Raw genomic sequence first — 26427 nt, forward strand, 5'->3', positions numbered from 1 at the left:
CATTAACATCCAGTAATCAAACTTGTAAACTGTAGTTTACACATAGTTTTCCTCCAGCAAGCTCACTAAGTGTCTGTGCTCTGTCACCATGGTCGCCTCACTTCGGTCCCTGCAAGATGTATACACATTAAAGCAGGGGCACACAAATACCCCGAGCTGCAGTGTTTAAAACTATAATTTGCAGTTTACACATAGATCACACCTCCTAAAACATAAACAGACCTTTACAGCAGGCACTCTGGTCACTCCAAAAACATAACCTGCACACACATCTGCAGCTAGCGCATGACCCACTTGGGCTGTTTTATCGTGCAGATACCTTTCCCAGTGTTTGCCCCTCCTGTTGAGTTTGCTGCTGTCCACTGGGGGCACTGGTTGGCTTCTCAATGCATGCCCACTGGGAGCCCCACAGAGAGTCCCCATGTACAGATACCTTTATGGCAAGCCTCTGTAACTCAAAACTCAAGATTGGACAGATTTTGTTTTGATTGAGCATTTTATAGCAACTATTTACAGGTTCAAAATCAGGGCAGGAAGAGGGAAATGAAGGAAATTCAAAGGTGCACCTGGTATGGACTTTGTTTCTGACCGTCACCACCCACCTCCCAAAACCATTCCCTTCCATCGTCCACCCACCTCAAGTCCCTCCTCGCCCAGTAACATGATACAGACCTATGTACAAATATTAGTATTGTATATATTTGTACGGTTACAAGCCATAGCATCAAGTTATTGCACAGCAGAGTTATTAAAGTGGGCCTTCAGCACTAATAACACATTCTATGCGTGCATCCAATGTTGCGGTTTGATCGACCTAATGAAGATGAAAGGCTGCGCTCCGCTGCGAGAGGAATCTATGAGGAAAGGATAAACTCGTAGGCACCTTAATCCACTGAGCCACCTGGCCGACTTGAACATAAAGGTAGGTGAAAAGTGCTGTGAGCAGAAGGAACCACACAAATCCTCCCGAAAATACACAATAAAGCAAGGCGTGAATGTGTGTAGATGAGATCAAACTCAACTTTTTTAAACCTGTTAAAAACATGATGTTTTTCAAACTGCAAGTGCTGCCATACGTCTCCCTAAAATCGATTTGTCAGTGCACAAAGAAAGATAGCACAATACAGCAGAGCCTGCACTTGCGGCTTCACTTACCACTCAGAAAAGGTGTGGAGCTACCTCTGGTCTCTACAGGGCCTGCTGGACTATGGAGTGCTGTCTGGTTGTGCACTGTAAGCAGGGGCTGAGGCTCTCTCAGAGGGTCAGGGCTGCTGCAAGTGTTGCGCCGTCTCAGTGAGACCTCACTCTGTGCAGTGCTTGGAACTCCCTTTTTATGGCCTCGATCAGTTTTCGCTCATGAGTGTTTTTTTCATCCTGACTTGATGGTAGCAGTGGCACCTTTATTATTGAGTGCTCTTCGCCCAGCTGCCACCCGAGCACTCATCCCCTAACTACAACTTACTATAGAAAATTAGTTGACTAGCTCTGGATGGTGATTCAGTTTCTGGGGCCGCCGTGAGAGACACAGCAGAGTAACCACAGGGCTCTCTGGTGCAGTTAAGAGAGAGAGTCCGAGTCTAAGTACTAGTAAATAACAATAAATAAATCACCGAGAATATTTTACCTTATTGTTACCTGGTGTCTTTTCTATCCTGCAGTAGTATATGGGTTGTGTGACATGATATACCAGTGACAAGCCGTGATAGTGCGTTAGATTGAAAACTGAGTTTTTGTGGTATTGTATCTCCCAAGGGGTAGCCTTACTTTTACTGTTTTAAACGGTGCCTTTTAACCTTGTTGATAGGGCCCTCTCTCTAATTTTGTGTGTCTTTCACCTTCTCTATGTGGGATATTTCCGTGGCCGCTTCTTACGTCTAATTGTCAAATATTTGATACGTCATCCCTTTTATAGCGTACAGCCACAAACGCTGCCTCTCCTCCACCAGACATGAGGTAAGCCCTCATCCTATTTGGAAGTGGCAACCAGCCTGTATACCCAGTGGCACCATCACTCATTTTGCTTTTAGTCCGGCTTTACCACTCAGGGGGCTCAACCCTTTTGGAATATGTGTCCACAGGGTGGCAACAGTTTTCTCCATGCTATAATTTACAGCCACTTCTTTGGTTGTGATAGTTACTCCTGGGGCCAGCACTCTGTTCTGGAGACTAAGCTGGAGATGAAGGGGTGAAAAAACAACAAAGCCTGGTTAACACGTAGATGGTCTTTTAAAGACCTGTGAAGTACTCGGGTGCAGCTGCGATAAGCTTTACACCCCTTGACCCGGGCTCCACTGGGTGCGGCTGCGTGTCCCGATCCTGGCGGGCATCAGAGGGAGTGCAGGTCCGGGACAGATGAAGGTGACCCCAGATGCTGTGCCCGTCCTGGGCGGCCTGTCGAGAGATGAGACGCCCGCCGATAAGCGGAGTTCCTGCCCGAGATAATAAACCCAGAAGGCCGGCGCAAGACATGCGGCAGAGAGGCCTCGGCCGAAGATGGTCCACGGGGCCCTGGAGGGGCCAGACCCCAATAAAGGACAAAGGGAGATGAAAGGCGCCTAGAACAACAGACGTGTGTGCACCTTAAAAGTAATGAGGCTGCAAGCAGGGAGAGGATAGAGAGAGGTTTGTGGGGGTGGGGGGGCACTCTGGGCTCCTCACTGCCTGGTGGGGGTCACTGCCGGTCACCCAGCAAAGAGGCAACTGGGGCAGTGGACGGTAGAACCTTAATTAGCTGGAAATTGATTGCTGAGGCTCAGGGATTCAGAAACCGGCGCAGACCTCAAGGAACAGAGGAGGCCGGTGACCCAAACTGGCATATCTCAAAGCGCTACTGCACCGTAAGAGCAGGGAAGTGTTGGCCCTTTCAGCTATCCGTACCCAAGAGAGCTAGTCTCTGTCCCGGAATTCCGTCTTGGGTCTTTACTGCTTTACACACGCTACAGCCAGAGTGAGAACCAATGGCGTCCGAACAGATACATTCCTTGACCAGCGGTACGAGGCAGGGGTGTCAGATTGTATTCTGGCAACGCTCCCCAGATATGTCTCCTCCTGCCTGCACTTCAGATTCCCCCGCCGCTTCTGCCTACTTGAGTCCGGACGTGACGGCACATCCGGATATTATCCCGGCCCCCATGGTGCCACGCCAGTGACTGACAGCAGTACTATCACGTCTGCTGAGAGGGCATCCCCTCACTCCCCCTGCAGTGTGTGATGAGAAAGCCCCGAGCCGCCTGCGCCGCATTCAGTTTCCAGGCCAACACAGCAGGCAGATACATTGTAACGCTCTCAGCCACACCACAGAGGCTGAGAGCAGTTAACTATTTAGGAACTCGGGCTGAGGCAGCACAGCACATCTCGATCAGTAGTCAGAGCCCAGGCACAGGCACCGCTGGTGGCGTGCCTGGCACTGGTGGTAAAATGCGTGACAATGCATTTCAGTGCGGTGATGCGGATCACCGCACTGAAATGCGGGAGTGTCACACCTGTTGCGTGACGCTTGGCAGGACTGCAATGGAGCACTGTGCCAGGCCCGGCGGGACAACCTGATGGCCCAGGGCAGCCGCGGTGTCTGCCTCAGGCAGAGTTGCTGCTGATTCCTGTGGGTGGGGACCAGCGGTCTGAGCTGCCGTCGATGCGCCCCCCACGGGAGACCCCACTGATATTCCTCTGAGCCGCAGTCTGCATTTGACCAGGACGTTGCTGCTCTGATACCCGTGGCAGAAGGGGCCGCCATCTTGCAGCGAGGAGAGGCGGCGTGACTGCTCGGGTGGCGCCGCGGTGGAGATCGAGCCAGTTGGGGAAAGAGCGTGGCCAACATTGCCGGGACAGCACCCTGCGGTGGCCGGCGCGCCTCTGTTGAGGAGACAGTCATTGGGCTGAGAGGAGGTACGGGGGGTGGGAGGATTAGGACACGCCTGCTGTGTACCCCGTGGCGGGCACTGGCCTCTCCCCTGTGCCGACTCCGGCAGCGTTCACCGTGAGGGAGTCTGGCTGGTCTTTCTTAGCGTGTGCTTGGTTCCCCAGGCCCCATACCAGCTCAAGCCACTGACGCGCTCTGGCGACAAATTCGCCGGAGCCCGGGACGCGGAGCATACGAGGACACAATGCTGCTTTGAGCGCTGAATGAACTGGGTTCTGTTACACACAGCCGCCCGCTTCTGAAAGGCCGTCATAGCCTTCATCAATACCCGGTCTGTACGCACATAAGTGCTTTTTTAAAGAAGATCCAGCAGCAAGACCGGGTGAATGCGGCTACCTCTGCATTAGCTATCCTACCGTCTGCTGGCTGTGTCGAGGCCCCCTGACTATTGGCCTGGTGACTACATCCCCATTGGGCATATCACCCCTTGAACTGCTTTTGTTACCCTCGGCAACTGGTGCCACGAACGAGTGTAAGTGGCCTTTAATCTCAGAGCAGGGATCGCTGTCACTTTCCAAATTGCCGAGGCTGAACTTACTGGTCGCTCTGTACCCTACATGTCGCACTGTGCGGAGCCTGGGTGTTATTTGAAAATAAGAGACTTACACGGCTGGCGGACTCTAGTACTGAGGGGGAAGGCGACAACCCTACAATGGTGCCTGCGGACGATAGAGATGAGGATCTCCACGCACTCTTTCCAGAAATGAGGTCCAGCCTAAAGACCATCGACAACAAACTAGACGTACTTACCTCACAAATCGACCAGGTCACGAAGAGTGTAGATGCGCATGAATCAAGGCTGGATCAACTCGAAAATCGCTCTTCAGATGGCCAAAGAGCAGCTATTGCAAATGGACAAAGTCTTAACCCTGATAAGAGCAAAAATGATGATTTAGAAGCCCGGTCAAGATGAAACAACATTCGCATAACGGGCATTCCGGAAATGACAGTCATTTCCAAAATGGAAACCACATGGAGCATCTTCTGTGCAACTTGTTTGGGCCTGACCTATCGCCGTTTTTTATCGTTGAGCGGGACCATCAAACATTAGGGCCTAAACCTCCGGTGGGACCCACTCCTCGACTGATTCTGGGCCGTCTGCTGAATTACCGAGATCGGGATCTTGTTCTGTGCCTGGCCAGGGAACGTGGGACTATTCAGCCCAAAGGTAACACCATTGCATTTTTCCAGTACTTCACACCTACAGTCTAAGCAGCATGGCGCGAATTTGTCCCAGTCAAAAGCCTGCTCCTGTCTGCAGAGGTCCCGTACACTTTACTGTACCCAGGTAAATTGAAAGTCACACATGATGGCACTGCCCATTTCTTTACCGATGCTAAGTCAGTGATGAAGTTTGCTAAGCAAGCGGGCGGAAGAAAACAAACTGCTAAAACCAAAGATAATGGGAGCCCTGCTAATTACCTCAGTGATAATGACTGATTGTTTGCAACAGTTGATGAGCACACAGCCAACTGTTATTGATTCTGCATAGGTCCGGAGACAGAATATACTTACGCATATCCCAAGGTTCTGAAAAATCTGAGCTCCTGCGAGCACCTCAATGACAAAGACTGAACACTGTGTATAACTGCCAATGCATGTTCAGTCCCGAAAGGCCTTTGAATTTATTATGTCTTGGGTTTCTTGTGGGTGAATAGTACCGACATATAGATACACTGTTGGTATGGATTTGATGATTACTAGGAATCCTTGTTTATATGCCGTTGGTTTCCTGTACTGTTCTCAGCCACCCTGCCTCTTGGCAGGGCTGTTTGCCGGTACACCCACGCTTCCGGGGAGAGTTCCCAAGTTTTGCTTCCAGCCATTGATCTGGGGCGCACTAATTTGTATTTCACTATGGGGGGGATGTCTTACACAACGTGATTGGGGGGTTGGTGTGTGCAGGGGCAGCGAGGGTGTTGATATGTTGGGTAAGTTTGTCAGGACAGCTTTTCATACAGAGCTATATGATATATCGAATCGCAATCTTCACAGAGCAGACTAGCATGGGACTCACGAAGATTCACTGTTTTAAAGATATTGGCACACGGGGCAAACAGGGCACCCTCTGCATTGATCTTCCCAGACCAGGTACTCCATACACATGCCCCAGATGAAGATGACTGACTACAGGTTCCTATCCTGGAACATCCAGGCTTAAACGATCAAAGGCAAACCAAACAAGTACACTCTCACCTATGCAGACATCGTATGACATTCGTATGATCCAAGAAGTATACTTGAATAGCACATTACACCTTACATGCACAACAACTATTGGGATCATACCTTCTTCTCCATTTATTCTCGTTATGCGAGAGGGGTGGCGATAGCGCTTCGGAAAGGGCCAGCCTGGAAAACTGTAGATCCACAGACAGACCCTGAAGGCCGCTTTGTGATTCTTTGTGGGGTATTGGGAGGGGTGGAGGTGATCCATGAGGCAGTTTATGGACTAAAGGTTGATTGCTTGATTGATTGATTGAAATGGGTGCGCTTCCCGCCCAGTTTCAGAGGGGCACAATCTGGGCATCATCATCGATGAATCCCTCAATATGCACCAGCAATCGGTAAAAACCTCAGCCACGTGTTTTGCCATCCTCAAATGGCTAAAAAAGATCTGCTGGATGTTGCCTGACTCTACTAAGAAAACCGTAGTCAATGCCTTAATTACCTCCAGGATTGACTATGGAAATGTGCTTTATCTGGGTTCAAATAAAGCCACTACACGTAAACTGCAGATGATACAAAATTCAGCAGCTAGATTGTTATGTAAGATCCCTAGGACTACCTCCACTGCCCAATGTCTCCGGGATCTTCACTGGCTCAAGGTTGAAAACCGAGTCAAATTCAAAGCACTCTGTTTCATGCATAAGATTAAAGTTGGTAGTGCCCCGAAATATCTTCAATCGCTTGTTTGCCCGTATCTCCCATCTCGTCTTCTCCGCTCCTCCATACTAAAGAAGTTAGTCATTCCTAAAATCAAGCTTTCTCGGATGGGCGACAGATCTTTTTCCTACTTAGGGCCCTCGCTGTGGAACGCTTTGCCTTTCTCATTACGAAATGAGATTGATTACATTAAATTCCGTAAAGCCCTAAAAACTTGGCTATTTAACACCTAGACACTCGTCTTTGCTTGACTCTTTTACGCAACTCCGTTAAACCGCGCTGGGAAACCCTTTTTGGATAGCTGCAGCGCGTTACAAGTGCAAATAAATAAATAAATAAATAAATCGCCCTGAATTATTTTGTACTGTGTGGGCCAAGATACAAATCAGTGGGTGTGACATCATATGGACACATGGGGTTGCCTGGGCTTTCTATGCAATTCTCTTTCTAAAATTAGGCACTAGTTACACATGCCTCAGGCAAGGGTGACTGAATACAGATTCCTAACTTGGAATGTCTGGGGACTAAATGATCATCAGAAAGTTAGATTAGTCCACTCTTACATAAGCAGGCATCACATCGACATCTGTATGCTCCAAGAGACACACTTGAACAGCACCTCTTCCCTTAAATTACACATCAAACATTGGGGTCGCACCTTATCCTCCATCTACTCTAACTATGCGAGAGGGGTGGCGATAGTGATTTGGCAAGGAATTGACTGGAAGACTATAGACTTGCAGATGGACCCTGAAGGTCGATTTGTGATTCTTTGCGGGCTCTTGGGGGGAGTGAAGATGATAATTGCAGCAGTATATGGACCCAATGTCGACTGCCCCAAATTCTTTTGTAATGTGTGGGCCAAAATGCTAATTAATAGTTGTGACACCATAATATAGTGGGCGATTTTAACGTGGTGCTAAATGATACTATGGGTAGAAAAGGGCAGCGCTCGCGACCTGCACTCCAACTCTAGGGATGCTCTACACACCATACTAGAGGATGGTGCTCTTATCGACATTTGGAGGCTGAGAAATCCAGGGGTGGCAGAGGGCACTTGCATATCAGCACATCATAGAGCTTGGCTCAGGTTGAATTACTGGTTGATTTCCCGGGACATTGCGGCATGGACCATAGACATCACACATCTCCCCAGAATGCTGTCTGACCACGCCCAGTGTCGCCTACAACTAACAGGCCCAAATGCACCGCATACAATGTTAAGCTGGAGACTAGCCCCTAACGCCCTGCTAGACTGTGCCTTCGGGGAGGAACAAAAACATTGAGGAGTATTTTGACACAATGTGTCGGTCTCCAAGCATGCAACATTATGGGAGGCATTCAAAGTGGTTATTATGGGGAAATGCATTTCACTTCAACCCGGGGTGCTCAACCCAATTGAAGTACATTAAAGGCTCTAGAGACTTGCATCAGGGAATTGGATACCACATACTATGCTAGAGGACCCGGCACGCTTACTGTCAATTAAAGAGTTACTCATTGAATTTGAGAAGGAGGCCCGTAGGGATGTACAATTCCTGGGCAAATATACTCTAGCAAGGCAATACAGGGAGGGAGACAGACCTGGCAAAACCGAAGCTAACATGCTCAAAAAAACCACATACGGTCACTTACATCTCTGAGATAGCTGGCGAGGATTTAACAGTAGTCAGCGGTCCTCAGGGAGTCATGGACTGCTTTACTAAATTCTATACTAAACTATACACCGCCACTCATCAGACGGTACCGGAGGAGCTTCAATCATTCCTTGAGTCTATCGAATTACTGTGGCTCGGGAGGGCTCATAGAGAATACTTAGATGAACCCTTCACATCTCATGATATTCTGCAGGTAATTAGCAGTCTGCCTGTGGACAAGGCCCCAGGATCCAACAGCTTGACAACCGCCTTTTATAAGGCATATGCTGACTTACTGGTACCCCAGCTCCTCACAGTGTTTGAGGAGGCTAAGACGTCTGGAATACTCCCTTCGTTGAAACGAGAGGCAATAATTCAGACCATACCGAAACCCGGTAAACCAAGTCACGAGATAGATTCTTACAGCCTGCTTTCCCTGATCAATATTGACACTAAGATATATGCCAAATGTATTGCTAACAGACTGCAACCTCTGCTCCTTTAATTGCAAGACCTGATCAATCCGGGTTTATCCTGAGCAGATCCACTTCCCACAACCTCCACACATTTTTTACGGTGCTGTATTATTTGACTCTCAAGGTTAAGGCACTAGTGGCATTCCTTGATGTGTCTAAAGCATTTGACTCGCTCGAGTGGCCATACCTTTTCACTATCCTAGAAAGAATGGGTATAAGTGCAACCTTTATAGCATTAATAAAGCTCCTTTACACAGGCCCCTCAGCTGGACAGTGCATGAATGGGCTCATATCAGACCCTTTTTGGGTTTCGCCTGCCGAAGGCTGCGCTCTGCGCAGCTTTTCGGCGCAGGTGAAATCCTATGTTGACCATAAGGACTTCGGGAACGTCCCCCGGCTCTCATTGGCTAGCTCCATAAATGGAGGCTAGCCATTGGGTGCCGGATCTGTCCGTCAAGGCCGGACCAGATTCGGGGGCGTTCCCGAGATTTTTTCCCTGGGCGGAGTTACGTTTTTTCCCGTTCCCTCCCCTTTCACTGAAAGTCTGTCCATTCCCGCCCCCTCCGTGTGCCTTTCCGCCCCCCCTCGCTGTCCTGTGCACGTTTCCCGCCGTCCGTGTCCTCTCCCGCCCCCTCCCGCCGTCCGTGTCCTCTCCCGCCCCCTCCCGCCGTCCGTGTCCTCTCCCGCCCCCCTCCCGCAGTTTATTACAGGAGGATTGAGGCACCTCTAGACCGCTCCATTAGTGTTTTGGGAGTACCTTCTCTAGAAGATTTGAACTTAACACTGGGGCCTTCGCTCGCCCTTTGAATGCTTCAGCTTCACTTTCCTGAGCCACCTTCCGATTTTTAGGGGATCCCCTCACCCTTTCACAACCAAACACTCCCGCCCCCTCCCGCCGTCCGTGTCCTCTCCCGCCCCCTCCCGCCGTCCGTGTCCTCTCCCGCCCCCTCCCGCCGTCCGTGTCCTCTCCCGCCCCCCTCCCGCAGTTTATTACAGGAGGATTGAGGCACCTCTAGACCGCTCCATTAGTGTTTTGGGAGTACCTTCTCTAGAAGATTTGAATTTAACACTGGGGCCTTCCTTTAGCCCCCCGCTCGCCCTTTGAATGCTTCAGCTTCACTTTCACTTTCCTGAGCCACCTTCCGATTTTTAGGGGATCCCCTCACCCTTTCACAACCAAACATACCATGTCTGACCGCAGCCAGATCAAGACAAATAAATAATCCCGGCCAACTTGTTTCATATCATGTCCGACTTGCCAGTGTTAATGGCAAACGAGGATCATATCACTGGGCTTCTGTACTCCTGTAGTAGCAGGATCCACAAGTCATGCCACAGAGAGCAAGATCTGGGGAATGTGAGGCAGCAAAGGAGAACAGGGCGAGCAAAGAGCACCAGGTGAGCTGTGATGAATCTGAATGAGGTGCTGGGCCTGGGGCTCCAACTGTTAAGAGCTGTGTGTGCGCGCCTTGGAGTGGTGTGCATGTGTAGGGGAGCAATGTTGGAGCAGTTTGATATACATAGGTTATGAGATTTTAGTACGGTGGGTAGGTTTCTACATGCCACAAGAAAAGCAGCATTTTAAAGGCAAGGTGCAATACAAAATTCACGTACGTACTTAGGTTCTCCAAGACCCCTCTTTGGAAAATGTTCACATTACAGCGCAAACTTCTTTATTGACGTACACAGTTGTTTTTGTGAACAGCTAAGATCTCCGGCTTGTGAGTCAACGCTCTTAGCGTCTGATTTCCAAATCGGTAATGTTCCGATTATTGGCAACACTAACTGCCTCTCAGTTTTCTAGAACGATCCCCCCAATGTTCTATCCAGACTTGTAGTGCTTTCCCCTTCACCCTCTGCCTCTAGTCCAACTGCCTCCTTTCGACTATCCACCTTCTTGTTGAAATAGTTACGTTTGGTCAGAAAACACCACACGCAGGTTTTTTTATCATCACCTTTCTCTTGTTCCCTCATTCCGTTTCTCATGGTCTTACGGTAACATCTTCTCCCTCAAGCACTTTGAAGCAATTTTAGATTAGCGTAAAACACTATAGAACTCAGCAACATACCCTGCAACATAAACAAATTACTGATGAAAGAGCTTAGCCCGCTGCACAGGAATGAGACCTTACAACGAATAACACTGAAGCTTTCTGCCAAATGTATAGAAGCATATTAGAAGGTAGTCCAGCAATGAGCACATGGGAACATAAAATAACAATTATCCAGTGGGCCACTTAGACAACCAAACCTTTAATTGTGGACCTTCAGCGACAACATCACATGATCAGGTTCAGTATGATGCAGTGCTGTTGTGGGACAATACTCCACACAATTGTTCTGGAGTATGCTTGCGGGAAGGGAATACTCTTGCCACCTTAGTTTTTCATCCTTATAATAATGGTGCAGGTAGGTTTGCACTACAGACAAATTATGATCAATCAATCATTTGCCATGCCAACCAGTTGCACGAGAGCGAGCCCAGGTTACAATAAGCCTTGCACGTTCTCTAGTTACTTAACACCTGGCTAATGTTTTTTGGATCATGCCAACACACAAAAACAATTGTTGTGCAAAAACTTGAGAATGTTGGGCAGCCTAACACCAGGTTTAAATTAATTCTAACAGATTAGCAAGTATTAGGTGTTACACGTTTTCATAGACATAATCACGTAAGCCTACTATCTACAAAAAGGAATAAAAGGATGAAAAAATTCACACCCAACCTAGCTGGGTATGCAGTCTGAGAACCACAATACCCTCTAATAATGGCGCAGCATCTGCGCGTTTCAGGATCTAGTTTTTAAACTCTGTATTATTTGCTTGAGCTTAGGCGAACAGGACGAGCCATCGTTTTAAAGTGTGCCCAGGGTTCATTTAAACAGTAGTGCTGTGCTGGGCTGGTATGTAGGTGTGAGGTTTATATTTCCATGGACCTACAAATAACAGGTAAAAGAGGTCTAGTTAAAGACTTTCATGTCACGCAGCTAGAAAGGAGTTGCTTTTATCATTGGATGAAACTCTTTGGTTAGTTCACACAAGTGGAAATTCATAATTTAGTACACCTTCAGTCTTTCTCTGAAAACGGAAACGTCATGCTTAGCAAACTCACTCTGGGACAGGGAAGAGGGAGGTAAGCTTGAGAGAGCAGGAGAGATTTAGGAGGGAGTTTGAAGACACCAAGACCGGTAGTCGGTATTCGAGATCCAAGTGGAACTGACTAGATTGGAGTCGTCGTCAAAAATTATTTGTTTTCATTGCCAGGGGCTAGCATGCGAGATGGGATGTTGCAGAATGCTTGGAGGAGCCTAAGGCCTGCTAAGAGTCGATAAAATGAGGCTGTGACTAAATGATTTGCAAATGGTCCCCAGGCATTTTCTGTGGTGACCTGCATACAGATAGGGCAGGGTCAGGTGCAGGAGTTAAACATTTGGTGGTTTATTTAACTAGGAAGTTATATGGCAACGTGAAGTTGGGCAGAAGGAACATGCTTTAAGAGGTGAAACTGGCGTTATGAACTTAGATAAAATAGAGAGTTAAACTGCCATTTACCGGTTACACGCTTTGTTACAATACAACTGCCAAGGTGTCATTATACCGACTTGCGTGCTTTCCGATATGACATGAAACAGCCAGCATGGAATTCCCAAACTTATCACAACCAATAGTCTACTGTTGAAGATATAGTTAAGTTACACAACAAATGTGTTACTCTGCAGAAAGACTCAACTGAAATATATTACAGAATATAGTAGCAAACAATCAAATGATTATTTGCTTAGGCGAACCATCATGTGCAAGGTAACAAGAGAATTTGTTTGTGGCTAACCAAAGTTTATAAAATAAAAGGCAGCGAAATGTGGTCAAACCAAAGTAGTGCTCGATTAAGAATCCGAAGCATTTACAGAAAACAGCACCAAATAACATTCAGAGAAGGGTTTTTAAAAACAGTTATCTATTGACATGATGTTCCTAATCTCACATCAGTTTGCAAGGGTGTGTTTGGAAAAGCCAACCCACTGAAACCCCCCACTAAACAGCACTGCCAGCAGAATTATTTTTGGAGCTATAATCGCTCGAGGACAGGCTCATGAAGAGAAAGCCAAAGAAAATAGGCAGATAAACTGAATAGCATCCAAATCCTCAAAGATCCTAGGGCAAATTATTTGTACATTATTCCTTCACTCTTTTATCTTTAAGTTGAAAGGTTATTCGAATGACATAGATAACCATAAATAGGGTTTGTGCTGCTGAAAAGTCTCATACGCGCTTTCATGTCGCCCGCCCTGCCAGATATTGTATTTCTCCATGCCCATAGCACGCTGCCAACTGCAGTCACTCCAGGCAGAGGTGTTTTGCTTTAAAAATAAATAAATATTTAGTGTGCATTTTAATGTGTGCACCTATGCGCCCCAGCTACCGAGGAGGCATGCCTCCGGCGCCCCCTGCAGCCCTGGTGAAGTCGATGCCCCCGTGCCTGCAGCGGATTTCGCAGGACGAACAGCAAAGAAAGCCTCTTGACACAAACCCAGCCGGGTTGCGCCGCACTTGGCATTTGTTTCAAATGACTTTGCCGTGAACTTTGAGATGACACATTTCACAAACAAGAAACCTCAAACTGCCGTCCTTTAAAGGGGGCGCATTGTTTTAATTTCCACACGCGCATTCCAGATACGCCAGTGGTAAAATCCTCGTTGGCGGAACGATCAGTTTGTGTTTCTTCTTCGGGCAGGTCGGCCAGGTAATTACATGGCACACGTTTTGCACAAGAAGAACCGATCTGTTTATGGAGCAACAACGGAGCGGCTGACAAAGGGACTGCTGCCAAGTTATTTCTTTACATAGCGCTGTTACCAGCTAGTGGGGTAACTGTTTAGGGTGGCATAGAAGGGTGCGAATACAAGCAATAGTATGTGTATGGCACGTTACTGAGGCTCTACGCATTGGAGCTTTCGGGTTTTGAAGGAGGTTAGACTGCGAGAGTTTGAGGCGTGCCCTTCTCCACCATAGTATAAACTGAAGGCTCATATCATGAGTCAGGAGTCCATGGGCACAGACCCCGGCCAGCGTTGATTACTGTTAAAGCACCTCTGCCCTTTTACACTCCTATTATGAGTTTACACCTCTTGGAATGGGTGAAAACTGTGCGGATATTGATTGAATTAGCCTGTGCTGCTCTGCGTGTTATTCTCTCTACCGAAGTGTGTGCATTTGCGAGAGATTAAGCTATTGGCACTGTAAATGACAATGCCATTTGTTTATCTGTTTTCAAAACTAACACATAAATAAAAATGTTGTCATTTACAATGCCAATAGCTCAAACTTTTCAAAAGGCGAAACCATTGCATTGTAAATGCTTGTTATATATCCTGCGGCACTCGTCAGGGTTGCCCCCTTTCCCCTGTCCTCTTTGCTATTGCGATGGAGCCAATAGCTGCTCGGTTACACCAACATCACGCAGTAAGAGGACTGGGATTTAGTACTAGAGGACTTCTTATTTCTTTATAAGCAGATGATATGACACTGTACATTTCGGACCCTGAAACTAATTTAAATCCGTTGCTTAGGGAGCTGACCAAATTTGGCAGGCTCTCTGGTATCTTTATAAACTGGGTCAAGTCGACCCTATTCCCACTTACAGAGGATACCAGGTCTTTTGATTTGGACCACCCATTGAAATAGGCAGATGGCCCGGTAAAATACTTGGATGTTTGGCTAAGCCACATTGAACAGGAAATTTGGAACTTTAACTATGGGCGCGCGATCTTCTGGCTGGAGGAAAAGGCAAAGCTGTGGTCTCGGTTACCACTATCCCTTGCTGGTAGGATAGTCACAGCCAAAATGGTTGTTTTGCCTAAATTTGTATATCTTTTTGTGAATATCCCAATTCCGCTCACCCGGTTCTTCTTTATTCGCTCACTGCTGATCTCGATGCTGTGGGCCGAGAGGCAGGCGCGTGTCTCCTGGGAGCTGCTTACACTCTCCCTCGTGCAGGGAGGACTGGGAGCACCGAATATTCCGCTTTACGTGTAGTGTGCGCAAGCTCAATTTTTACATTACCGGTTACACCCTACCCCATTTCAGCTGTGGAGACGGACGTGGCGGCTCTGGCTCCCCTTCAAGTTGCTATCTGTCAGCCATACCCAGATCACGGGAAGGCATAGATACTGTTGAAGCCCTTACATGGTCCTGGGACAGACTGTGCACCAGAGTTCGCTTGCAGATCTTATATGCCCCATTTATCCCACTTGCACGGACTCTGCTCTGGCATTGACTGACGGTGGAAATATTGCTGTGGCCAAATCCATGGAATTTAAAACCTTCGCTGACCTCTATCCTGATGATGCTTTTTGTGCCCAGCCGAGTCCCATGGCTGAGGGCGCGAGGAGCTTCTAGGAGCTGTTTTTATATTACAAGGTGAAAGCGCCTTGCAGACAACTTCACACCACCTTTCCGAGTCCCCCCCACGCCACTACCCGCACTCGAACAGATGATTACAAATGCATCTCCGCACAAACTAATCACATGATTGGATAATTCCATGCAATCCACTGCACCAGTGATTCTGCTTACTGCCCAATACAATTGGAATTTAGATCTAGACAACCTGATCATGGACAACATCTGGGACTTCTGCTGTGGCCAACTCCTAATGCTCTCACCAAACTATAAACTGAGACTGATTAATTTCAAATTTTTACTTAGGTTTCATAGGACCCCCTCTCAGCTGCATCGTATGGGGATCAGGTCTGATGAGAGCTGCTGGAGGTGCGGCTACGCCCCCCCTACTTTCCTCCACATGTCCTGGAGCTGTCCACTTGTGGCGGCCTTTTGGGCAGACATATTTAGCAAACTACAGGAGATCCAGGGGATCTCAAGGGAGCCACAACCGCTCATCGGACTGTTGGGATATGTCAAACACAGTAAGCCTGAGAATCGTAAATTAAACCATATACTTCTGCTTGGATTAAATATGTTACTTTCAGCCATACTCAACTGACTACCTTTTGGGGGAGCTAATGCCAATGGCCTCTCGCTCCAACAATATATGGGGCCCCTTTCTGGATTGGCTGGAAGCAATAAAAGCTGGTAGCACTCCTTCCTCTACCACTGCAGACACTTGAAGGTTACACTAGCAAGGACTGTACAGGCGTGGATGGAGTAGTAGGTTGATATCTTGGAGGGTTATGCCGACCAGATGCCTATGAAATGCCCGTCAGTGGGATTCTATACGAAAATGTTCTATGTGCCATAGTGATGCGATGCACCTGCGACCCAGTTCGTTCCTAAGTTTGTAATTTGACTCTGAATGAGAATGTATTGCTTCCTGACTGTTTTGTTATGTTTTGCGGTTAATCGAAATGCATCCTGTTGCTTTTCTTGTTTGAAAATGCCAATAAACAAATAAATAAATAAAAAACGAATAATTTAAGTCATGAAGATTCACACACATACGAATAGATGCATTAGCTTTACGATCCAAAACAATTGAAGCTACCCAGTCAGAACTATCTATTGATTCTATGATACCCAAACCACATAGTTCATCCAATTCCTTCTTCAGTTCTCGGCATAAGGTTAAAGGTACTTTCCGAACTTTATGCATTTCTGGATGTGCTCCATCCATTATTCTCACTTTATACATAAAGACCTTGAATAAATCTTCATTTTCTTGGAAATGTAGAAGCTACTTAATGTGGCATGTGCACCGATGGCAAGATGATAACAAATGTATATTGTAAGCAAACATATCTATTTCAAACTCCTATGCAGATCACACACTTGCAAATATGATTTTAAAGATGTCACAATGTTAATGGGTGGACAAAAAAGCCAGGGCAACAGTCAGCGATCAGCAGGAACAGGCAAGGAATCATGACTTAAGCAAGAGATTGGTGGCATAAAAGATAAGGTAAAAACAAGGCAGCAATTGCATCAGAGAGATGGTTGTGTATCATGAGCAGGAATATAGCTGAGGTGATCGGCTCATTGCACAACAGTTCACCCCGAGTTGGACGGGTATGCTCAGACGTGAGTCCCGTGCTCTCCATGCCACTGGAATCAAGCTATCCTGGCTGTTGAGGGCTGAAAGCCCGAAACCGGTCCTAGGATGCTTGTTTCCAGTCCAGGGAGTACCTGGCTTGGCAGTTCGGGCTGGACTGTTCACATGGGGCACAGGGTAAAGACTGATTTGCATATGGCTGGGTTCAAACTGGAATGGCATGGTGAGCAAAAAAACGATGAATTTAGGCCCAGATCTCTGGACTGGGGTGAATGTATGACATTGTTCTGCATTCTGTCCATCAACTGTTGTTTTTGCATTTGTCACACAACTCATCCAGCATCCGGTGGTCTATAGTGCAATATTTCAAAGAAGATGAAACTTCCTAACTCAATATATTCAGTCTTCCTGCAAAGTAGGACACAACCTCAGACCTGGCTACACCAGTCTGATAACAATACCCAAATAAAAAAGAAAGGAGCACAGGTGAAAAAGAGCGAGAGCTCGGGGGGCACGTTTTATAAATTCATTGGTTATACTTTTTTAAGTCCTTCTCTATATACATCCTATAAAATACAAAACTATCATAAGACACCCATAGCCTGTAAGCAGACTTTACCTGGGACTATCCTCACTTTTCATTGGTATAGGACCCCACACCTTGCATTTGTCAACAAGCTCCCTGACATGTCTATCGTGAAGGTGAAATCCTGACTGTGGCAACACCTTATCAATAAAATTAATCTTTCTTACCTGTGTTAAAACAGTCATTTATTTCTCTTTCTTGGCTGTCCAGAGAATTCATTTGATATTGATGTCCCTCTCTATTAAGCCTGGACAGCACTTCAGGATGAGCAATCCTATCACCTGTTGGAAAAGCAGACAGAAATTCACAAGTCACAGAATGGCATGAAATGATTTAGCATTCACCTTCAGGCTAGTACCACATCTTTAATTTCCAATTTAATTCAACACATCTTCTCTTTCAATATCTTTGTGGTATGTAATGCTTAAAATAAAAAATTTCCTAAGAATGACTGTATACTACAGCAATATTTAGTGATACAGTAAACACAACTAAGTACCTCAGACCCAAAATACGCCAGGTTTTGCTTACCTAGATAGGTTACACGTCCATATTGCCCTCCTCCAAGAATCCCATTTAGCCCCTACACATAAAAGTAATATAGGCAAAAGATGGGCAGAGACAGTGTTGAGCTCTTCATACTCTTCTTATTCAAGAGGCGTGTTAATCTTAGTAAAGAAAGGGACACAATTTCATATAGATAGCACCATTATGGATGATCTATGTCGTTATGTGATTGTAACAGGACACATTAGAGGACAACGACTGGCCTTGGTTAACACTTAAGGCCCGAATGTGGATGACCCTGACTTTTATAAACTTATTTGGCGTAAAATTATGGAACTACCTGAAATGACTCTACTGTGGGGTGGGGATTTTAATCTCCCCTTAAATGATAGACTGGACAGGTCGGGCGTTTCAAGGGAACCTCATAAATGGGCGGTGGGGGTGAGGAGAGCTATCTTAACCGAATGTCACTTAGTTGATCTTTGGAGACTGCGCAATCCCCAGAGTATGGAGGCCACACATACTTCTGTGATCCATAAAAGTTGGTCTCGGATAGACTATTGGCTGGGGACGGAAGAGATAGCCATCTGGACACGAAATATACGACACCTGCCCAAAACCTTCTCGGATCACAACCCGGTACTATTAACATTAGACCTCACCCATTACACACCTCCACCATATATGTGGAGATTTAATGCGAAAGCACTACTAGACTCCACATATACTGACACCATTAGCCAGGCCATAGCGGACTACATTGTGTTGAATCAATCATCTACTGATGACCCATGTTTACTATGGGAGGCTTTTAAAGCCAACTACGGGGAATCTGTATTAGCACCAATGCTGGCATATTGAAGGTCATTCGTAACCAACTCATAACACGGGAAGCCACATTACGTGCTCTGGAGCGCGAATACGAAAGTATGCAAAATGAGGCTACATTGGGGTTTATTAGAAAGGTCGTATCGGAGTATCAGACATTTGCAGATGACGAGCTTAAATATCTAATGAAACGCCAAACTGCACGGTCCTACGATGAGGGGGGTAGCCCAGGGCGAACTTTAGCGAACAAAATATGCTCTGGTTTTACGCTGCAAACGGACCTTTCCATACGGGACGATAAAGGTAAGCCCCACTACGATATGAAACACATATTGAGTGCATTCATGGAAACATATGGGGACCTGTACACGTCATGTGATACTGCGGAAATGGCTGAAATATTGACCTATCTGGAAGATGTGGCGATAGCATGGTTGTTGGATACGCAGAGAGAATAGCTCTCACTGCCGGTAACGGTGGAAGAAGTTATTGAAGTAGTTAGATCACTCCCGAATGGTAAGGCACAAGGTCCAGACGGCTTCACCAGTGAATTTTATGAGGCATTTATTGAACAACTAGCATCCCATCTTGTGGAAATGTATGGGGACGCTCATGATAAACAGATATTACCACCCACGTTAAGGGAAGCCATGATTATTGCTTTATTAAAACCAAATAAGGACCCTGAGCAGTGTGAATCCTATAGGCCGCTGTCCTTAATAAATACTGATACTAAAATCCTGGCCAAGATCCTCGCAAAACTACTGCAGCCATTAATGGCTAATCTTGTAATCCCGGATCAATCAGGGTTTATACCCGGGTGATCGACCGCTCAAAACACCAGGACACTGTTTGCGCTATCACATTACCTTACCCTAAAAACAAAGGCTGCTGCAGTCCTTTTGGACGCAGCTAAAGCCTTTGATTCAATCGAATGGCTCTACCTCCACACTATACTACAACAAATGGGAATCCCCTCAATCTTCCTACAATGGGTTTGGATATTATATACAGCACCTATGTCGCAAATTAGAGTTAACAAATATGTTTCTGATGCTATACCAATAGCAAGAGGCACAAGGCAGGGGTGTCCATTGTCCCCCCTGTTCTTCGCGATAGCTCTTGAACCATTGGCATGCAAAATTCGACAAAGTCATAAACATGCTGCGCTCTAATTCCCACAACGACCATTAAATATCTCGCTTTATGCAGATGATATGGTGCTATACGTCTGTGACCCTGATACAAACCTGTCCCCACTTTTGAGAGAATACATTAAATTTGGCCATCACTCTGGACTCCAAATTAACTGGTCTAAATCTATCATCCTTCCATTAACAGATGACACATACCCTCACCCAGCGGAATTCCCGCTTGAATGGCAAACTGATCCCATCAAATATCTCGGGATCTGGTATCATCGTGATCTAGACATAGTAATTCGCACAAATTATGAGAGGGCAATCAGTAATATTGAGGATAAAATAGAGCGCTGGATCCATCTCCCATTAACATTGGCGGATCGATTGGCCATTGTCAAGATGGGCATTTTACCTAAATTATTATACCTTTTAATAATATTCTCATCACACCACCACACCATAGTAACTCGACTAATATGGGCAGGTAAACAAGCCCGCATCGATCTGCGTGCACTTACACTACCTTTCTCCAGGGGAGGTTTTAAGGTCCCAGATTTTCTACTCTACTTTTTGAGTGCTCAAGCGCAGTATGCGCATCATTGGTACCACAATGTTCCCTACCTACCACATGTAGCGGTTGAAGAAGGGGATGCGCACCCCATTCTGCTAAATGCTATATTACCACATCATCTGCCCCGCTTCACACTCGCGACATTAATACAATTGACACTACTAATGCCGCATGGCGGAAGCTGGGCAAACTGGCACACAAATTGCCGCTCTATGCACCTGCATTGCCACTGCAACATCATCCAGAACTATCAGTAACTCAGGAAAAAGTGGGAATTGGGCTGTTGGGACAAGTAGGTATCGATACAATGGGGGATTTGTATAATAATGGCACTTTCATAGAACCTAAAGAACTGTTCTATATCAGCAATCAGACTTTACTCTTCCGGTTCACATATTATAGACTTCAGAGGGCCATCAAGAAACTCTACCCTTCTTACCCTAATCAAACGACACAACTATCCGCATTACAACTGCTACTCACCGAACCTCGAAATACACATATGGTATCGAAACTATACATTAAATTACAGGCAGACATTGATAACAACACACACAAAGCATTAGAGAGATGGAATAACACGCTTGAAACCACCAGACGGAGGACGAATGGGCGATCTGTGGCACCATAACCAGCATGCTCACACCTACAGGCAACCTGCGCATGTTACACTACAAATACCTGCATCAAACGTGTCATACTTTATAAATATGGTCTCCGTTCGGACGCACGGTGTAAACGCTGTACGGTAGAGGATGCCAATTTTATACATCTTGCCTGGGAATGTGAGTTGGTTAGTAGATACTGGGGAGAGGTTGTGCGGATGCTAGGTGAAATGGTGGGTGTTCAGATTGAATGCACGATTCGCACCTGCCTGCTAGGTCTCATCAACAATGTACGAGCTACCAAGAGCAAATTTTGCATGATAGCATTACTCCTGGCCAAGCGGAGGGTTTCACTGCGTTGGCGTAGTAGGGAAGCCCCAAGAATCAAACAATGGCTTAAAGATATGGTCTATTGTAAAGACACTTTACAGACGTATGAGGAGGAGCTGCCCACGGGTTCCAAACCAAGAGATTATTGGATATACCTCGTTACCTATCTACAAGTAAATCAAACTGCCTAAATGTGCATTGAGATGTAAAATGTATTTTCATGTTCAAAGGTGACACTGATTGTTCTGCAATATACTGGATGATGAACATAACTATACTGTAATCTATATGTTGACAATATGTTTTTGGACATTGTAAGCCTTGACAAAATGTTAAAAAAAAAAAAAAAAGTACCTCGGACCCTTGCTGTTATTCTGTGAAAGATATGCAGCATCCTGGCTGCTCCTTCAAGATCTACATAAAAGGTAGCTAGATGCTGGCCAAGCTTAGGTATTCAATTCAGAGGCTCCGAGCAGCCAAGTTGGATCCTGGCTCCTAATCCTTTCCCCGAGGTGACACCCCAGAATGCAGCACTGAAGCATGGCCCTGATATTTATGGTAAGGCGTCCCTCAGTTAAGTATACTTGCAGAGGAAGGAAACAAGCAAAACCTCACTGTGCCTTCCGGTGTGCGAGGCACCCAAAAGGTGGTATTGCGTGTCACAGGCGGTGTGGCAGGAGAGATTAGTAGCAATGGTGTCCCAGGCGCTTGTCTGCTACTGCTTGGGCGGAATGTCGGTGCTTTCACTGGTGATAACGCCTTCTGGTGGCCACCATTTTAGGGTCAGGCAATGGCAGTCACTGCGACCAGCCCGCAGTTAGGCACTTCCGCGAGTGGGTGGGGGGTTAGTAGAGCGGGGTTTAGTGCAGCTGAATCAGGTCCCCGTCCCTCTCACCTCCTTTGTTGCGGCTGCCAGATGTATGTTTTGAGGAATGGCCCATCTCCAAATGTTCTGCGCGAGCTGGGACAGTTGCAGAGAGTGTCCCCCCCCTGTTTTTGTATATAGTACATGGCTGTCATATTGTCCATCCGGATTAAGACAGCTTTGTTTTGTACTTGCAATTGAAAAGTTTTGAGTGCTAGGAAAATTGCTAGCAGCTCTAGATGGTTGATATGGAACAGTCTTTGTTGGTTGTTCCATTGGCCTTGTGTGGTATAATGTAAGAGATGGGCTCCCCATCCTGTGAGGGATGCGTCCGTCGTGAGCACTATCTGTGGAACAGGCTCGAGGAACGGCCGTCCTTTTGTCAAGTTTTTGGTGTTCCACCATTGCAGAGAGCGATATGTACGGCTGTCTACCAACACCAGGTCTGTGAGCTTACCTTGAGCTTGATTCCACTGTTGTGATAGACATTCTTGTAATGGGCGCATTTGCAATCTTGCATGTGGAACTATGAAGATGCAAGATGCCATCATGCCTATTAGTCTCATGAACACTCTGGCTTGGAGAGGCTGCTGGTGTTGAAAAATGGAGACTAAGGCTTGAATGCTGTGTATCCTGTCTGGACTGGGATACGCTCGAGCTGTAGATGTGTCTATGGTGGCTCCTAGGTACTGATGCACATGCGAAGGCTGCAGGTGCGACTTGGTGTAGTTTATTGTGAACCCCAAGTTGTGCAATGTTTGAATTGTCTGATTTTTGTGTTGGACACATTGACTGAATGATGTTGCTTTTATGAGCCAATCGTCGAGGTAAGGGAAGACATGTATCTGTTGTCTTCTGAGATGTGCCGCTACTACTGCTAAGCACTTTGTGAACACTCGTGGTGCTGTTGTGACCCCGAATGGAAGGACTTTGAACTGATAGTGCTGTTCTTGTATGACAAACCTTAAATACTTCCTGTGAGCAGGATGTATAGGAATGTGAAAATAGGCGTCCTTTAGGTCTAGTGTTGAAAGAAAATCGCATTGTTGTAGTAGTGGGAGTACTTGTTGCAGAGTGATCATGTGAAAATGATCTGATTGTATGTAATGGTTGAGGGGCCTGAGATCGAGAATTGGCAGTAGTGTCCCATCCTTCTTGGGGATTAGAAAGTACAGGGAGTAAACTCTTGTTCCCTGTTCTTCTAAAGGAACTAATTGAATAGCATCCTTTTGTAGAAGCGCTAGAACTTCCTGTTGAAGCAGAGTCAGATGGTCTGTAGACATTGGACGCTGCCTGGGTGGTATGTTTGGGGGGGTTGCTGTGAGTTCTAGGCAGTAGCCATGTTTGATAATCCGTCTCACCCACCTCTCTGTTGTGATGGAATTCCAGACAGGTAGGAACTGTGATAATCTGCCCCCCACAGGAGTGGAATGCTGTAGGGGAAGCAGAGGGAAGTCACTGTTTGGGAGTGGAAGAGGAGTGGTTGTTGTTGTTACCTCTACCTCTTCCCTTATTATTATTGCCTCTGTATCCTCCTCTAGAGTAGCCTTTGTTAGAGGAGGTCTGTGTGTGCGTTTTGAAAGATTATGTTGTATCTGCACCTGTTTGCTTGGAGCCTCCTCTATAATAGGAGCGGCGAAAAGAACTTCTAGTCTGTGTGGATTGTAATGCTCCCATAGACTTAGCTGTGTCTGTGTCCTTTTTCATTTTTTCTAGTGTAGTGTCTACTTCCGGCCCAAACAATTGGTTTTGATTGAAAGGCTTGTTCAAGATGGTAGTCTGCACCTCCGCCTTAAACCTGGAAATTCGTAATCACGCAAGTCGTCTGAGTATAACACTAGTATTGACTACTCTGGATGCTGTGTCAGCTACATCTAGTGCACATTTAATTGACGCATTGGATATTAATTTGCCTTCTTGTATGAGCTCTGTTGCCTGATCTTTGTATTGATCTGGTAGGTCCTCCAACAGTTATTCTAATTGATCGTAGTGAGCCCTGTCATAGCGTGAGAGCAGGGCTTGTGTATTTGCTATGCGCCATATATTTGTAGCCTGCGCAGCAATCCGTTTACCTGATGCATCAATAACCTTGGATTCTTTGTCAGGAGGGGGCGTGTCGCAAGAAGTCTGGGAATTAGCTCTTTTCCGTGCATTAGATACTACTAGGGAGTCTAGTGGCAAATGTCCCTTAATATAGAGTGGATCAGATGGTGCTGGTCTATATTTCTTTTCTATTCTTGGATTTAACACTCTACAACGCACAGAGTCTTTAAATATTTCCGGAGCATGTTTGATGACTCCTTTGATCATGGGTAGTATTTGTGTAGACCTTTGCGACTGCTCAAATGTGTCCAGTAAAAAATCCTCCTCAATGGCATCAGAGTGCATTGTAACCCCGTGGTAAAGGGCAGCTCTATTTAAGAGGTGATTAAACCCAATACTATCTTCTGGAGGGGAAGGTTTCGTCAGGTAGGACTGAGGATCAGGAATGTCAGGCACATTATTTGGTGGGTACTCATATATATCTTCATCTGTAGGATATGTATCTGGGTTGATACCTTCATCTACAGGGTATGTGTGTGGGTCTGGTGTGTCATCCCCCCCACCTATATCATACTCATCATCAGTGTGTTGTGATGATGCAGGAGATTGAACAGGAGAAACTCTTGGTGAAAAGTAAGGAGGAATAGGGGAGGAAGAAGGTAAAGGAGAGGAAGGGTGCATTGGCGAAGTTGCACAATCCTTCTTTTTGGCAGGAACCACAGGTAGAAGTGGTGTGTCTGCTGGTCTCTTCTTGTGAGGAATAGCTCCCACATGTCCAGTTTTTGGGTTGATATGGACCTTCTTTTGTTTAGGATCTGGTCTAAACAGTTCTTCTTCCTCTACAACCTTCTTCGGCGTTGATTTTTTTGGTGCCGATAGGGGTTGTTTTGTGTTTTTTGCTGTAGGAGGCGTTACTGAGTCCCGTGGCAAATTGTTCGGTGCCAAAGGCGGTTTTGGCTTGGTAGGCTTGTTAGAGGGTTTAGGTGCCTCTGAATCAGGCCTTGGAGTCTTTGGTACCGAGGTTGGAGTGGAAGCAGGTGTCTTTGGCTTTCCATCCTTATTCTTGTAACCGGAAGGTTTCGGAGCCGGAGCTTTTTGCGGATCCGGTACAGTTTTTGGCTCCGGCACCGGTGCATCTTTGGGTTTGGGTGCCGAAGCATCTTTGTCATTGGGCACCGAAGGGTGTTTTGGCTTCGGTGTCGAAGAATCCTTCGGTGTCAAAGGAGGTGAGTGCTTCGGTGCCGATGGAAGAGGTAGAATTGGCACGTGTGGCTTGGTCGGTGCCGAGGCACCTGAAGGCGTAGTCGTTTTCCTCGGAGCCGAGCCCGAAGGCGGGGCGTCTGAGGGAATATTTCGGTCTCGACTGGGCCCCATGGCGGAGTGCTGACCATTGCCTTTGGCTTGGGCAGTGTCTGTGGTGCAGGGGCAATAGTACTCACTGGTTGACGAGATGGAATCGAGTCATCTGAGTCCTCTGCCTCTGATATGATCTGGAGATCAGGCGAGTCTTCTTCGGCGGCGAGTGGAGGCTCGTCCTCGGAGATGTCTTCCTCGAAGATCTCCTCCTCGAAGATGGCCTCCGGTGCTGGGGCCATTCTCCTCATTTCGTGTCGACGTGCCCTCCGATCCCGAATGGTCTTCTTCGATCGGAAGGATGCACAAGCTGTGCAGGTCGACTCGTCGTGTTCCGGTGATAGACAGAGGTTGCAGACCACGTGATGATCGCTATGAGGGAATTTTGCTCGACATACCGGGCATCTCTTGAATGGAGTTCTGTCCATGAGGCGTAGGCCGTACTGCGCCGATAGGCCCAACGGCCCGCGTCGACGCACCGGAATGTAGCTGATGGTGTCGAAAGTAGTCTATTCGATGTCGATATTGTTTGTATAAAGTTTTTACGCTTCGAAGTTGCTGGAAAGGTTTTTCTAGCCGGAGTGGAGAACTTTCATCCGAACCCAGTGCCGGAAAAAAACAATCTGAGGATGGAGTCGATGACCATGCGCAGTATTGTCCAAGGGAGGAGTCACCTA

The 26427-nt window shown here is 46.7% G+C and overlaps 1 protein-coding gene across 1 annotated transcript in view; it reads right to left on the reverse strand.

Annotated features, from left to right (window-relative positions):
- Window positions 1–26427, reverse strand: part of LOC144797574 (uncharacterized) — a 510336-nt gene that overhangs the window by 324714 nt on the left and 159195 nt on the right. Inside the window, exon 4 of the mRNA XM_078668235.1 lies at window positions 17674–17787. Within this exon, the coding sequence (XP_078524361.1) occupies window positions 17674–17787 (114 nt within the window). The remainder of the gene's footprint in view (window positions 1–17673; window positions 17788–26427) is intronic.

Source organism: Lissotriton helveticus, chromosome 12 (assembly GCF_964261635.1).
Source record: "Lissotriton helveticus chromosome 12, aLisHel1.1, whole genome shotgun sequence".
NCBI classification, from domain to species: domain Eukaryota; kingdom Metazoa; phylum Chordata; class Amphibia; order Caudata; family Salamandridae; genus Lissotriton; species Lissotriton helveticus.